General features: G+C 38.7%; 2 protein-coding genes across 2 annotated transcripts in view; one reads left to right on the forward strand and one right to left on the reverse strand.

The window, feature by feature from the left end:
• On the reverse strand, positions 1-14,507 carry klhl17 (kelch-like family member 17). The gene is made up of 12 exons (XM_079478570.1): positions 14,014-14,507; positions 9,966-10,227; positions 9,023-9,144; positions 7,446-7,667; positions 6,100-6,216; positions 5,792-6,005; positions 4,711-4,855; positions 3,288-3,455; positions 2,939-3,027; positions 2,718-2,791; positions 2,415-2,596; positions 1-1,964 (listed from the first exon to the last, which is right to left on the reverse strand). Exons 2-12 carry the CDS (start codon positions 10,177-10,179, stop codon positions 1,736-1,738), a joined length of 1,776 nt encoding a protein of 591 aa, XP_079334696.1. The 5' UTR covers positions 10,180-10,227; positions 14,014-14,507; the 3' UTR covers positions 1-1,735.
• Positions 14,429-17,049, forward strand: part of noc2l (NOC2-like nucleolar associated transcriptional repressor) — a 21,454-nt gene continuing 18,833 nt past the window's right edge. The window contains exons 1-3 of the mRNA XM_079478569.1: positions 14,429-14,538; positions 15,018-15,149; positions 15,288-15,471. Coding sequence (XP_079334695.1) covers positions 14,519-14,538; positions 15,018-15,149; positions 15,288-15,471 — 336 coding nt within the window. The 5' untranslated portion in view covers positions 14,429-14,518. The remainder of the gene's footprint in view (positions 14,539-15,017; positions 15,150-15,287; positions 15,472-17,049) is intronic.

The raw sequence follows: 17,049 nt of genomic DNA on the forward strand, positions 1-17,049 counted from the left end.
CCACCTGAAAACAGCTTTATTTCATGTACAGTAGTGTATTGCTCCATTTGACAGTAGTGCAAACTCAATTTGACAATTGCTCTTAAATACAGCAAAACATCAGCAGAACAATATAAATAAAGGACACATTCGACAACATTACCATAAAAAAAAAAGCCACAATTACATTAACATTGCACAAGGTTTCCGATATTTGGTTATATACATGATTTCCTTCAGTGGGGTGGATGGTTGCCCTGTTTTTATGAGGACTCACTAGCACTACAGAATTGGTTCCTGCCGTATCCATACACATACACACTCTGATTTCCCTGGAAATCAACTTACACGTAGCTGGAACGAGTTTCTCGAAGTCCTTTAAACAAGGAAAATAAATCATAACTTCTCAGAAGTTTTGAAATCATATAATACTGTGCTACATTTCTGACATGGCTGTGAACAAAAGTGATGTTACTCATCTCATCAGCTCAGAAAACTTAACTGCTCACAAAACCGATAATCTGCCAGTCTGAGGTAAAATACATTGATAGCCGTCGTTACTAATAACATCACAACACATCTATCTAACAATCTACAGTTAATCAAGCTTGGAAAACTGTCAACCCTGGCAAATGAACAATGTTTAGAAAATACAATATACAGTATGCATTAATGGTATTTATGTCAATAAAACCCAACACCTCTTTTTCAACTTCTCCAGCAATGAATGTGAAATCTAGAATCTGACTTTGGATAAATAAAAAACTGATACCAATAAATGTGACTCACACAGAAGCAAGAACTTGATATTAAACTTGTGAGCACCAATCACTCTTTCAAAACATGAGAAAGTGCATATTTTCGGTCACAGCTAGTTAGTTAAGGTATGGCTATTGTTTGTAATAAAAGGACATTTCACCTGGTTAGTGATATATATATATATTATCAAGTTTACACGCAAGCTCAAACTCTCGAAGGCCTTTTCATTTTTAACAACTGAACACAACCGATAAAAAAAATACCTGATTCGCTTCCTAAATTCACATTTCATACCAATCTTCATAACACCAGTGCTCCTCTGATATGTAAGCTTATCCACTATCTTTCCTCTTTAAAGACAGAGGTGGTCTTTCAAACATTTCTGATATAGTGTCATATGTTGATATATTACAGTAAATAAATAAAAATATGAAAATACATAAACATATATTACGTTGTTAACATGATTTGACCACACTCATGTGTATTTACAGCCACCTTCCATGCGAGTCTCTGGTGAGATGGGGCAGCGTTGCGCATAACTGCCACCTAGTGTGGCGCAGCAGCACTACAATATTATTGTCTGCCAAGACACAATTTATGTAAACATGCACGGCAGATCCTGTTAAGAGCAACATTCCTATATTAGTTTTTTGTATATATATTAATATCTAAAAAAATCATTAACATAAATCAGATATACAATTAGTTACATCATAAACAAAGAGACCGCATAATGGCAGAGCAATGTTATTTTGCACTTTCAAGCACTGTTTTTTCAAGGGTGAGGATTGTGGAGGTCTGAAGTGTGTGAGAGCGTGTTTTTCCCCCACCGTTTACCCTCATGATCTGTGGAATGCCGTCATGTTCCTCCAGGTTGAGGAAGGGCACTCTGGCCCATTAAACACACCTTGTCGTTCAGTGTTCACACTGAACAGTTGCGCCTCTTGGCCACGCAGGGCAGGCCGCTGGAGCTAAGCCGGGTCTTTACCCTTTGTCAAAGACTGGTGGAGGAGACAGAAAGAGTGGGAGAGGAAGGTGGCGGAAAGTTAAGCAGCTCCAGGACCGCGACTCCCACGCTGCTTCGGCGGGTAAACATGCACGAGGCGGCCACCCATTTGTTGCTACGAGGGTTGTACTTCTCTATGGAATTGAGACTGGAGCTGCCGTCGTTGCCTCCAACTGCATAGAGCCAGCCGTCCATGGCAACCAGGTCATGAGTGCTCCTAAAGGTCAAGAAAAAAGTTATAGGCCCTATTGAACCAAAATTCTATTAATTAATACCAATACCATTAAAATGTTATGATTCTTAATGCTAACTTCAATAGCATAATGAAAACTAATATGCTGAACACATTCCATTTTTATATTATTAGAAATATTAATACAATTAAATTAATTTCTTAGTTATTATTCAGGTAAACAATGGGTAGTCTGAATAAAGACAAAAAAATAATGAATGAATTATTATTTATTATGAAAAAATAATAGTAATAATAAAAATAATAATAATTATTATTATACGAAACTATTTATACAAATTTGCAAAGTAGTACAATTGTTACACATGTGGGTGTAACCAATGCTGCAAAAAGGTTGGTATCATTACTGTTTTTACTGTAGTATAGACTACTCTGACATCCCTATTAGTAACATAGTAGCGTGACGTATTAAACCTGCGAATGTTCATGGGCGCCACTCCTTCCCAGGCGTTGGTTTTGGGATTGTATCTTTCCACGGAATTCAGGCAGCTGGTGCCATCATTGCCCCCAGCCACATAAAGCATGCCCTCCAATACTGCCACACCCGCACTGCTTCTCCTGCTCAGCATGTTGGCAATGGCAGTCCACGTATTACTCTGGAAAATGGAAAAGGAAATATAAAAGTAAATAACGTCATTACTCATTTAACCATAGAGATTAAACTTTCAACTGAAACATGCCCTACAGACACTTTCACCAGAAATATGTATCATCTACCTGCGGGTCATACTTTTCTACCGTGGCCAAGTGGGAGGAGCTGTCGTACCCACCAACTGCATACAGACTGCCATCTGAAGGAACAAACACATTATCAGGTTGCTGGTGAGGAAATTACAGCTACAGCTATGGTAACTGTGCTTTGCATATACCACAGAACGAGCTTTTCAATTACTATATTGGGCTGCTTATATATGAAGCAAAAATAAAAAAAGACTAACCTAGCGTAGCCACTCTTACATATCGCCGCCTGGTGCTCATGGCAGCAATGGAGGTCCAGGTACTGGTCAGAGGGTCATACCGCTCTGCACTGTACACAAAATCCTAGATATCAAATAAAGTTCCTTCAAAGGAAAACTTCAATAGTACTGATTTATTAGTATTAGCCGCTAATTCCTTAAACTAAATGTTGTGGTTTGCAGTTCCAATGAACTCCACCAGGTCGTTTCCCTTACATTCCCAAACATTTACTGTACCTTTGACATTTTAGCATTTATTGTATTGTAATTTCTAGATTAAAGTAATTATTTCACACTGTTATCGTCAGCCTGTTTTACAGTGAAAACATACCTGTTGAGACAGGAAGCTCCATCATATCCTCCGGCAGCATAAAGCAGTCCATGCAGTACCGCTACACCTAAACAGCTCCTCCTCGTTCCCATGGAGACCTCAGGCTGCCACGCGTTGGTTACTGGATCATAGGATTCTACGGTGGCCAAATCGGAGGTGCCATCATACCTGCGTAAAGCAGAGGGGAGTTAAGCAAGCTGAAACGAAAACTTCTTGTGTATGCCTGTTATGTGTTACAATGAAATTGCTGTTCATTTACGTCATTTGAAACCTGTATGACATTCTTCAGAACACAAATGAAGATATTTTGAAGAACGATGGTTACCAAACAACACTATGAACTTCTATGAACATAAAACCACTAACACATAGAGACATAGTCTCAAAATATCTTCTTTTTCTGTTCGAGAGTTGAAAGAGTCACATACTGTACGGGTTTTGAATGAGGGTGAATAAATGATAGAAGAATTTGATTTAGGGGGATCTATCCCTTTTAACCCCACATATAGACCTGCAAACTCGAAAGAGGTGAAAATGCTGACAGCTATACGAGGGGGGGTAATTGTAATTTTCTTCAGGCTTTCGGCCTGCACAAGTTTATTAAGTTAAGGACACTTATGGAGCATCAGCTAATCACATGACACGAATTTTGAGCTGCAGGAAGAGTGAAAAATATAGATTTTGGTGTGATTTTGAGATTTTCATAAAAAATAAATACATTGCCCTGGTCTCGCGATCCCAAAGCTCCAAGTCATAATTAAACATCAAAATTATCTTAATTTGTCTACATTTTCAGAGAGGTGTACCTTCCTAATTCTTTCTTTATACAAACTGGATGCATGTCCATCGTAAGCAAAGTGCTTGCACATCTGGGGGTTTTGTTTCGGTTTTAAAACATGCAGGATTGAGAAAATAAAGTGCGGGACTGATGTCAAGAGAGTTATTAAGAGAGATAAAGTGCAGGACCACATTAATGCAAGTTAAGAGTTATTAAGAGCTTTCGTAAAAAAGAAAGGTCAAAAAGCAGATACAAGCAGTACAAAAGTAATACGCCTGGCTCCAGAAAACATATTCATGTTTTATGAAACAAATTGATCGGTCTCTAAAATAATGATTAAACATAATCTGTAAACTACAGCTTCTGCTACTGAAACTTCACCCAAGTGCCACTTAGAAGGGCAGAGCTCTAGAAGTGAAAATTTGAAAGGGAGACTGGCAACGGTCTCTCATAACATAGCAGTTTCGATCACACTGGTGAACTGAATAATAAATATCAACGCCATTTTGATTCTGGTTGGCCAAACGAATCCAGGTGCTGGACCAAAGACGTTTCAGACACTCGAGAGTAGACGCCGAAGACCCCCATACCCGGCCACGATTGATTCAAAACTGCGAAGCGACTAGTTTGCAGGAATCCACATACCCGCCAACAGCATAGAGTTTATTTCCAATGGCAGCCACGCCGACTCGTGCCCGTCGTGTTGACATGGACGCCACCATGTGCCAGCGGTCCGTTCTGGTGTCGTACGCCTCACAGTCTCCATGAATAGCAAAAAGACTACCCCCGCCTGGAAGACGCACACAAAAGGTTTAAAAGTTCAATGTGTGATATTAAGGAGAATCTATTGACAGACATTAAATATAATATACACAAGTCTTCAGAGTTGTATAAAGACCTAAAATGATGGGGTGTTATGTTTTTATGACCTAAGAGTGAGCATTTCTATCTACATACACCACGGGTCCCCTTACATGGTATTCGCCATGCTGTTTCTACAGGAGCCAAACTGCTCTACAGAGCGTGTTTCGTACATATGTTATCTCCTTCAGCCAAGAAGTGAAAATGTAACAACATATTTGTCCTGTGTCAGCCTCTGTAGTGCTTCAAAAGAGAGGGGGGGTACAATTCGTAACCTCACTGCTAGAGGGTGCTGTGAAATAAAGTCCCTGTGAAATAAAAAATGACAATGCCTATTTTTTCATGCAATATTGCAGCATTGGTTGTAAATAGTTTAGAAAGCAAGCAAGCAAGCAAACTTTATTAATAAAGCACTTACAACCACTGAAGTGGACCAAAGTGCAGTACAGAAAAATAAATAAATAAAAACGTATACAAACGTAAGATATAGATTTCGTTGTGAGAGTGATTTGAATGAAGAAAGCGAAGAAGCTTGTCTAATAGACAGGGGAAAATCTTTCCACAATTTAGGAGCTGCCACAGCAAAGGCACGGTCCCCTCTCAGCTTAAGTTGTGGGTCATTCTCTTTTTAAAATACGTGTGGCCTCATAGTTTTTAGTTAAAATCTGAAAATGCAGCTCAGTCCTGTAATGACTATACATCTTAAATAACGTATGTTATACATATAATCAAATAACAGAGAAAGACAAAAGCAACGCCTACTTTTCTTCTGCATCAAAATACGGAATTTTTTTGCAACTTCCGGTTCACGGGGACTTTAAAGCAGCAGACCCCTCATTATCGTCCTAGGCCTCGATTCACATACCAACGGCAAAGAGCACCGGACTAGCGCCCTCGCAGCGACGTGGTCGGGTGCGACTGTTGCTGAGCACGCCTCTCTGCTCGGGCATCAAATGATACTTCAGCGCTTCGATCAACAGGTCTTTGCACTCAGAGTGGTGACGCACCAGCAGCTCTGTATCCACGTTGCTCATCAGGAAGTCCCGTGTCAGCAGCGGCAGCCGCACACATTTCATCAACTGAGGGATTAGAGAACACAAAGCTACAGAGACATTATCCTCACATTAATACTGTGATTGCTATAAGCAGAGTTTGTCAGATGGAAGCGCTCACCCGTGGCACGTGTTGCCTCCGCCCGTCGATGTCGTGTTTGACCCAGCTAAGCACGGCTCTGTAGACTTCCTCTTCTGATGGGACATTCAGATTATCGCTGGAGATGAGATCCAACACCTGCAAAGAATTATAAGAATATGGTTTGTTGGTGTTAAGTACAACAAACTTTATTTCACAACACAACTATCCGATTGCTCTATATGCCGCAGCAACAGTATATGTCACTGACGGTCAAAGCTGACAAAATCAATGTCACATACGTGCATCAATTTCTCACTAACATACAGTCACTGCATAAGCATATTCCAAAGTATGATTGACACTGTACTAAAGAAACCTCCGGTGACACGGAGCGACACGCTGTGCTGATGCAAAGCATTTATTTTAGCATCACTGCAATGAGCTTTGACATTTTATCTTTGACATGCTGATGAAGACGAGAGCCTCTCCCCAACTTAAAGATAGTGAAGGTTTAAAAGCCGGCCATGCAGCTGTACTGCAGTGAAGGTCAGGTTAGTACACATCACTTTTCTCCCTGGTTTGGTGTTAAAAGGATGAAGGATCTCAGATCACGCAGCAGCTGAGCTACAAAGAGCAGGAGAGGCCGGATGAAGACAGTTTGTTTTTAAAAAGCTCAAGGCCGGGACAGGAAATGGTGTTAGTAAGGTATATATATTTAGACATCCGTGGTCAAAACTATTTTCCTGCAAGGATTGTTATGGCTTGGCTTCCAACGCACTTATGCATCATTTAACAGGTACAATGTACTGCCTTCCTTATCCTGCCTATACTTATTTTCCACCACCATTTGCAAATAACTTCTTTAAAAATCAGACAATGTGATTTTCTGGATTTCTTTATCTCATTCTGTCTCTCATAGTGGAAGTGTGCCTATGATGAAAATGACAGGCCTCGCTCATCTTTTTAAGTGGGAGAACTTGCACAATTGGTGGCTGACTAAATACTTTTTTGCCCCACTGTACATTTGGCATTCTTCTTGATCGTTCATTATTTTGCACACATCAGAGCATGTGCCTGCACTCCTGCAAACACATCTGCTTCCTAGTCTCCCTGTTATCTGCACTGTTCTAAAATTTGGACTCCACATAACTTCTTGAAATATTAAAATCATGCGGTTAATGCAATATTCATAATCCACTGTGCACATTTGCAATATTTCAATAATGAAGATATATTGTGCAGCCCTTTATTTGGGGGCTTGACATTTCCAATCACCATTCACTTTTATTACATGGCAATAAGCAGCCAGAAACCTCTAGAGCTAATGTGTGTGTTTATGAAGACAGTATTTAACCACGTTGTAGACCCAATAACACATGGCTCACCTGTTTTAGTGGCAACAGCATAAACTCCTCGGTCTTGGAAACCTCTACGAAGTGCTGCAGTACGTACTTATGGGCCGACTTGAGAAGATCGCTGCAGGAGTGAGTGTCCGCAAAGCTGCGGATGCCCAGGCAGTTGGAGGGGTCCAGCTGGCTGAGGAGGAATTTGCAGCAGGCATCTCTCACGCCGTTGAGCTGCAGCAGACTTGCTGCCGGCAACAGGGTCTGCTCAGAGTGTGCACATAAGAGAGGACCACGGGTGAGACAAGTGAAAAAGAGAGAGATAATAGGTATATTCTTGCAAAATGCAAATTAGTAATCTCAGAAGACTGCATACATTTGCAAAGATGCAAATTCTAAGTTTGCATAAACCATCTAAAAATACCATATTGCCTTACTGAGGAGACAAGAATATTATGTTTGAATATAATTTCAAGGCCATGGCTCTAAATTCTTCAGATGCACATTTACGAGATGTCTTCACCAAGAGCTATAGCCCATCATTCAGAGTCATACTTCCGATACCGATTCTAAAGATGAAATTAATATTTCTTGCTAAAACTTGCTGTTATCGACCGACACAGAATAATGGCCTATATATCGGTGCATCTCTACTAAATTCTTGTCCCTCGAATACATATTAAGCTGGGCCTTAACTATTAAAGAATAAAAAAATGTAATCCAATGTTTTGCTTATAGTCAATATGTCTAATGTACAGCTGCTTTGTAACAATGAAAATAGGAAAAACGCTATATAAATAAAGTTGACTTGACAATTTAGAAACCTTGGACATGTGAAGCCCCTAGAGTCTCCCACTATTGAGCCTACTAACTACAGCTTTATAAGTCTTAACATACAATGCATTCTTTAAAACAGAGGTTCCCAAAGTGGAGGGGGTCGCAAGGGCGAGGGTGGGTCGCAAGATGATTCTCAGAAATCTTTTTTTTATTAGAAACAGCGTATTTTATCAATTGTGTAGTGTTTTTTTTTTATAAAAATTAACAAATATGAAAATATTACTTAAGTAAAAAAAAAAAACATGCAAATAAAAATAATTTCGAATTTACTTCCAGCAACATGTTAAACATCGCCATTTGTGCACGCAGATTATTTTTCAGGTTTTAAGTTTATGATATTTTTATTTGTCAAAATGAAACGTTGGTTTATATCGACCAAAGACAACGCAGGGAGGCCAGCGGAGGAGGACCGAGAAGCGCCACAGTCATAAAGGCCATCGACCTCAGGTAAAACAAAAAAAGAGACTGCCGTTTGTATAAAAAGGACATCTATCAGCACCTGAATCAGTTTGATGATATGTTACCTGTAGTAATAGTTCATGGTTTATGTATAACAACAAGTAAAGTAATGAGCAAATTACTATAAATAGTAGTTTAGTTGTCATTATGCATTTGTTTGGATAGACCTAATAAGTTCATGTGTGCAGGTGCGCGCAATGTTTGTATACTTTAACAATCTCCGAGGATAGTGAGGGTCTCAAGTCACTGGCACTGTTATTTTGGGAGTCATGGGCTGAAAAGGTTGGGAACCCCTGCTTTAAGAGACACTAAAGGTGACATACCTGCACATTTCCTTCGCCTACCACGATCTCAGCAGTGTAGGCATACTGAACCAGCTGCTCCAGCGCCTGAGAGTCAATGTCATGCAAGGTCACGTGGTTCTGATGGCTCTCTGACATTTCATCTGCAAAGAGCATTTGTTAGGTAAGTTAAGCAGGTGGGACAATACTGGAAGGCCATAAAGTGATTCCATTGTTGGAGGTTGAATAAGAGGAATCCATTTTCCAAACCGTTCAACAGTTTTCAAAATGTTTTCATGCATGCAATGAGATAACCTGCAAATCACAAATCTATGTTTCTGTACATCTTTGTATGGCTACAATACTGAAGAACGCTGAGATAAAGAAGTTTGATTAACAAAGAACTACATTTCAGTGAATCTGAACAGATTTTCACTCCCACATACTTAAAAAAAAAAGATAATTTGCTGGTCCAATAGGATCCACAGACTTTCAAAGTAAGCGATCATATTGGTAACAGACAATGTCTCAAAGAAAATCCTCCCACTCAGTGTCAGTACACATTTGTCTAGATGCGATGCTTTAAGTTAAGCGACTTTTGACGTACACATTGGTGTCAGTGTAGTGTATGGTAAGTTCAGAATAGTCATGGCTTTGAGCAGCTCACGCTGTCCTGACACATACCATCACACTCTAGTCTGAGGTGCAGCGGGACTGATGAGCAATAGGAAAAACCAGGCACCTGCTGACCTGAGACCAGGACAGGGAAGAGAATAAAGCATGGAAACACAACAGGAGATGACAAAAGGCAGGAAGGAAAGGCTTGAAAAGGAAGCTGAGGTAATGTACACAGAACATAAACAATGAGTTTAGAATGCTTATTAATCAACAAGTAACTCAAAGAATACATTCAAAACTTCTTTACAAGACTTCCTTAACTAAAAAAGTAAAGTGCGCAATTTTATGTTAGAATACTTCGACCTACTTGTAAACATAGCGTGGAAGTACGGACTGCAGGAGGCCAGCACCACCTTGTGCGCTTTGATCTCCTTGTTGGCAACATGGAGCACGATGTCGCAGAGCAAGCCACGCTGACGCATGCGGTTCATAGACACGAAGGAGTCATGGTAATGCCTCTTGGAGTTGTGCGAGATGCTGTGGCCATCTCGGTTCAGCAGTTGCATTCCCCCTTCCATCATGCTGTTGCTCTCCGAGGCCAGCTGATGCCTTGGCCTCAGTCTAGAAAACTGCAGGCGGATAGAAACAAATATAATCAGGGTCAAGGTTAGAGAAGATCGTATGCAACCGAGCTCCAGAATGTGGTTTTGTAGCTTTTGTTAGATTCAAGGTCATTTATATGCTAAAGCACTTTTAAATGTTGACATTAAAGGGATAATCTACGCAAAAATGAAGATTCTGTCATTGTTTACTCATTGTTTACCCTTCAAATCTGTATACATTTATTTGTTCTGATGAACACAGAGAAAGATATTTGGAAGAATGTTAGCAATTTTCACTTCTGGAACATCCTCCAATACCATAGTAGGAACATTTTAATTAATCTTTTTTTGTTCTGTTGAATACAAAATGAGATATTTTGAAGAATTTAGGAAAACAAAATATACTGGGTTACCTTTGAATACCACATTTTTCAAAAATCTTGTGCATTACAATTAATATCTATCAAAGTTGGTTTGTTTTGATTTAAGCCATTATCACTCAAAAAATACAGTTAACTAACAAAATAAACACAATAAAAACTCTTCATTTACACATTCCCTTCCGAGAAAAAGAACAAAAAATATTGATTACTCTTCTTGCACTCACAACAATTTTTGTCCAATCAAATGCTCTTTAGAAAAAATATGTTCTGTCTCTAAATTAAATGTCTTGCCTCTGAAATAAATATAAAAAGGGTTTTTAAAGTTTTAACAGACAATATAAAAAAGTAGGGCTGTGCAAAATCGAGGAAAAATGCGATATGCGATAACATGCTAAATAATGCGATATGTACATTTACATTTATGCATTTGGCAGACGCTTTTGTCCAAAGCGACTTACATTGCATTATCCTATACATTTATACATAGGTATCTGCAATCCCCTGGGATCCAACCCACAACCTTGCGTTGTTAACGCAATGCTCTTACCACTGAGCTACAGGAAAGCGATGATATGCGATACAATATTTATTTTTCTAAAATCTATTTAAATTGAATTAAAATATATTAAAGAAATGATATAACCAACATCTATTTCACATTATTTTAGGGTTAGGGTTAGGGAAGAAAGCATCCCTACAACCTCTGAAAATGAACAGCCATGTTTTACAAACAAAAATAATTAAAACAAATTTCTTTTGCGGATTCACTTGCGTCAGAACATGCGCACACTATCATGCGCACGCACACATATCCCAACTAACATCCGCTAGCCAAATAGATACTATACTATCCGCATCCACTTAAACCTTTGACTATACATAACTTTTCGAATAATTCAATAGCTTATTTATCGCAAACCATCACGATACGCATATTTCGATATATTGCACAGCCCTATAAAAAAGGAAACACTTCGTTTAGCATTTAAATACTGACAATAAAACTAATGATATTTTATTAGCCAGATTGTATCTAACCATTATCAATCATTACCAACCCATCCTATTTATTTACTGCTTTTTGGTGTTTTATTATTTTGTTTCACAGCATAATGGTGGCCACCAACTGAGACTCTGAATAAACAGTAGAACGTTGAAGAATCATTACAGGGGCAGCAAGCCAGACCGAAGCTCTCAAGCATTAAATATCATGAAAAATATCACTTCACAGACTAATACATTTGCACTTACAGCTACATACGGCTTTCTACTCAAAAGTCAATGGCCTTCTCTGCTTGGCCTGAGGGCTCGAACGCTTTTTAATTTCGATTTATCTCAAATAGAATCAGCAACCCGCTGCATAGATTCACAATACGAATCAAACTCTGTTCCAGCTAAAAGGACCAATCTCTACAACCAGGCCAGTAAGAACCAGCTGCACACAATGATTCCTCCATCAAGAGCATTGCTATAGAAACCACAGTGGTGCCCACGGTAACACATGCTGGTTTCTGTCATACACTTTGAGTGGGAAGTTTGGATCGAGATATGAGAAACATTTTAAAGGCGGCCGATAAACGACAATCAATCTCACGCGCGAGCGACAGAGATGGAATTTCAGAATTCCGCCTCTTCTCCTGGATAATCGTGGGCCTAAATAAGCGTTGCAGTAAACACCATTGAAAAACAACAGAGGAGGTAACAAACAAGTCAAAAACAGTGCCATGGGATTATTTGGAAAAATAAAGTGATTATAAGGAGTGGTTTCCCAACAATACTCCCCCTTTAGCTCTACAACAGCACTCATGTTACTCCACATAACAGACAACAGAAAACGCATTCAGTAATGGGCTCAGTAACAGCCAGAAGTCATGTGGCTGCCCACAAAATTGCAATAAGGTTTCAGATGTATAAATAATTTTGTTAAACAAAGCAAATACCGCGATGTGAAACCCGAGGTCACTAATGAATTGTTTAAAACGTGCAGACGAGATGAAACTGTTGTCCGTATTTATTTGTAGTTTGGCAAGATAAGGATTCTACAGTTGCCTCAGTCTAAAACAGTAACAAGTGACAGACACTCAAGCTTTGCTAAAAACTTGTATTATGTTCCACAAAAACTAGCACTTACCCAGTTAAAGTATTAAAAATAAATTAAAATGTTTCCATTACAGTACCGATACATATTTTTCTATATCGGTATGTGGGTTTGCAGAGGATCAAACCCATGATCTTTGAGTGAATGTAGTATAAAGTACTTTGTGAAAGAATAGAATAAAACAATAAAAAATCTGATCGAATGTCACAGATTTGTTTACAATCTCACAATAATATATTACGATTTTACTGTAGCAGCAAAAACGAACTATAGTATATAGTGGCAGATACAGTTACAATATTCCCCTTAGGGTGTCCAGGTTCAATGAACCATACAATAAATATAACATCATTTTTTCTGCTCCAGTGTCTACTGTACAGCTAAAGACAATCTCTACAAACAGCTCCAGTATCATTCTGAGTCAGCACACAGTGTGCCATCCAGAGCATCTCTCACCCCCTCCCTATCCGGCACAACATCACTTGAAACATCCAGCATTACCTGAACCGATAGACCCTCAGTCGTTTGTGTCTGGTTCGTTATTTGATATTTTGGTCCAAGAGTGCAGCGGTCCAGCACCTCAGTACATATAAAAAATGCATAAAGCCTCAGTTTAATGGGTTTGTGTGTTGACGTAAACGAAAGCCGCATGAGTGCCGAACGATGACGTCACGTTTTAAGGTAGCTCCGGCTGATGGTTGCCTAATTTAGTTTCTTCTTAAACGATGCATTATTTTAATGGCTTGATATACAACCGCAGCGAACATTGTTTTGTAGAAAATGTGTAGAAAAAAGTGTTTTATTGTACTGTTTAAAAGCTACATCTCAATTCTCAACACAGCACCTTAACAACAGCAGCTCATTGTGTGTGTACAGGAAATGTGTCTGCATGTCACAAACCATACGTTCCAGCGAAAGACACACAGCTGTAAGTTCAAAGTGGCCTAGAATAACAACAAAAATCACGAGTCCCATTCCGTCTTGTTTTTTCAATGCTAACATCATTCTGAAGTATCAACCACACACAAAAATCCGATCAGGACAGTTCACACACATTATTCACAGATCGGAATACGCTTTAAAACTACAGCATCAGACACGGGGGAGTGATCGATGTTATGCTAACTCAAACCTTCAGATAGACAAGTTACATTGACAAATAGACTAAAAGGCATCCGATGAAGCAATTTCTTAACACTGCAGCTTTGAGACAGCGAGCATCTGTTTATATATCGCATAATAATGCAAGAATATGAGCAGAAAAACAAACAAGCATCAGATGACTGACTGAGAGGTTTTTAGTGTTCGGTTTGCATTGTAATTCAAACTCACCTGCCGTCGCCTGTGTCGGCTTGACAAGACTCGCTTCTTTCTGTGAGGTGCTCTCTCCAGCTTTGTCCGTTTATAGTGACTAATATTGATGCATGTGGTGATTTATTTTGTCGCTTGTGGTGGGTTGACACGCAAAATCACATGTCGCATCTAAACAGACGCCTGTCTCAGAGCTCCGATCGGCGTTTTTAATATCATTTAATTTGCTGTTGACAGTGTCACGCCAGACGCAAGTGACTGCGCCCCGCTGGCCCTTTGTTGTGGCACTTTCATGTGAAACATAAATAAACAGAGTTGCAACTAATACTGTAATTCGAAGCCGTTAAATGTTTACGACACGAAAGAGCAAAACATAAACATAGAGAAATACACGCAATGGCACAAATGCCAGTTTTTGCTTTGGTTTCGCGACTGCGGAACGTTAAACGAAAGATCAACTCTGGTGAGCACCTCGACCCGGTGCATTGTGGGTATTGCGTCCACACGCACGTTTCTCTCGACCAGCATGGCAGGGAAAAATAAGAGGTATGCCACAATTTTTGCGATTTATCACTAATTAAGGTTAGGTAATGAGAGATGTGATTTCATTTAGCGTCTAGTTATGTTAAAGCTGGATAAGTTGTCAGAGTTTAGTTTTATCTTAAGAGACTGTTATTTAACGATAAGATAGTTAGCATCTGGTGTTGAGCTAAGATCATCTCAGATCCACATATGGTATTCTCAATAGTTTTTTATGAAGTTGATATATATATATATATATATATATGTATATGTATATATAGTCTGCCTTAAATTTGTTTGGCAAGATTATTTCACATCACAATTTCTGAGAGTCAGTTAGCTTTGCTGTTTTGTGGTGTGCTAGGTTTACCGGTGCTTACCAAAAGTGGAAGGCATGTGCTGTTGTGAGCATTGCGTTTAAAGTATAACGTTCTGTTAGATTGGGATAAACCGATTTTATTACTGGTATTGAAGTTTTTTATGTGCTGTCTGCATGTGAACAGGAAGTTGGGGGATCTGAGTGTGGATGAGTTCCTGACGGCAGGATTTGATTTTGAGGAGGACGGTGATTCTCAGGATGAGGACGAATCAACACAACAGGAGAGTAAGAGTAAGAAACCTGCACCCCCTAAAAAGTAAGCAGTGCTTTTCCACTGTCTATATTTGTATTCATTGACACCTGCTGCTAATGTAAACACCGTGTATACCATACTTTAAAGTATACAAATAATATGAAATGTTGTTTCAGTGGTCTAACTCTGACTATGTCTCAGGTCTGCCAAAAAGCAGGGCAAAGCGTCTGAGCACAAGGACCATCTATCAGAACTGAAGCGCAAAGACCCAGAATTCTTTAAATTCTTAGAAGATAACGACAAGAATCTCCTGAACTTTGATGACTCTGATAGTGCTGAAGATGAAGAGGAGAAGATGTACCAGAAACTCCCCTCGCAACTGGAGGTCAGTCGTCTTCTGCTTCCGTCATATTGTAACACAATGCTTTTTCTTATGGTATTTTATCACTCAGGTTAGGGCCGGGCGATATCCCAAAAAAAAGCATAGCACGATCTTCATAACAAAGAATCTCGATCCACGATCTGAATTGAAATACAGGGTTTCCACATAGCAATTGGATCGTTAATAATATGCTAAAAGTATGGCGACTATCCCGTAAAACAAAGGGTTGTTATTCTTCTTGTTAACATCACTACATAACAACCCAGACTTCCCTCCCGGGATGAATTAAAACATTGGAACGACAAAGGGATTTCTGTTATAGGAGATGTAGTGGAAAATAAACAACTGATATCCTTTGAACAACTAGGATCAAAATCTTGTTTACTAGGTACAAGTCAGGAATTTTCCTGTATAATTTATACTGACATAATGGATAACAGATAAAATACCCTCAATTACTCAGTGGTTAAACACAGCTAATATTCTCATCCTATATGAAGCCTTCTCTACTGCATTTAGAGACAAACCTTTCAATATCCACAAAATATGACCTCTTCTTCGCATACCTTGGGGTGGAAGACAGTTCTATACGAATAAATAATTAGCATGGAAAAGCTGAAAGATTGCCACAATATGTATTGCATTACAACTCTTTTATTAATAGTAAGCTTTATTGTTTCTGTTTATCACTGTAAATGGTTTATTTATTAATGGTTATTATTATAGATCATGTATCTCATATTAATCTTGAGTGCCTATAAAGTAGGGCTGCACGATATGAGGAAAAGCTGCGATGTGCGATAACATTGTTTAATATTGTGATGACGATATGAAATGCGATAAATATTCAAATGTGAATGTTAGCTATACTGTTCCCATGTCTTAGTGCTTTAATAGGTTCTTTGCGAACCTAAACATTGAATAGCCTATCCCCACTGAATAAAGTATACGACAGTATTTTTATGTAGACAAAAATATTACTTAGGGATGCACCAGGGCTCCAGACAAAAAAAATCAATTAAGGAGCCATAGGCTACTATGGAGAAAAACAAGGCGCCAAATAGTTTTTTAAGAGCCACATAACATGAACTTGAAACTACTTTTAGTTATCCTGTTGTATGTACATCTTCCCCCTCATCAAGCTGGGTGAGTGCATCAAGTACAGAAACACTACGTCATACATCCAACTCGTTTTATAACAAGTTGACCATGTTAAGCATGACAAGCCAACACGTTTAGCAGTGTAATGAAGTCAGAATGCATTACATAGCATATTAATGTATGTACATATATACTCTTGTCTTACACAGTTTATACAGATAATTTCAATATGTGTCAACACTGTAAATGTAAAAAAATATATATTTTATGCAGAGTATTTGTAATACTTTTTATACAATTTTAATTATCGAGATGGGCTTTTTTAAAAAGTTGTAAGTTTAATTGTCAAATAAGTTATTCTGTGTATTAGAGCATATATGATGGGTACAAAATATAGCACATGTGATGAGTGAATAAAATGATTTTTTGTATGTATTGCCACTGTGTTTGTTTTGGCATATGGAAAATCATAGTTTTTTA

Source organism: Barbatula barbatula, assembly GCF_947034865.1.
Source record: "Barbatula barbatula genome assembly, chromosome: 17".
Classification (NCBI taxonomy): Eukaryota; Metazoa; Chordata; class Actinopteri; order Cypriniformes; family Nemacheilidae; genus Barbatula; species Barbatula barbatula.

Bases quoted from the DNA above. Each gene is read 5' to 3' on its own strand.
- klhl17 (XM_079478570.1), bottom strand. From the start codon at position 10,179: ATGATGGAAGGGGGAATGCAACTGCTGAACCGAGATGGCCACAGCATC. The intron at 9,145-9,965 runs GTAGGTCGAAGT...TGCTCTTTGCAG, and splicing joins CTTCCACGCTATGTTTACAA to ATGAAATGTCAGAGAGCCAT. The intron at 3,028-3,287 runs GTATGTTTTCAC...TTTTGTGTACAG, and splicing joins GGAGCTTCCTGTCTCAACAG to TGCAGAGCGGTATGACCCTC.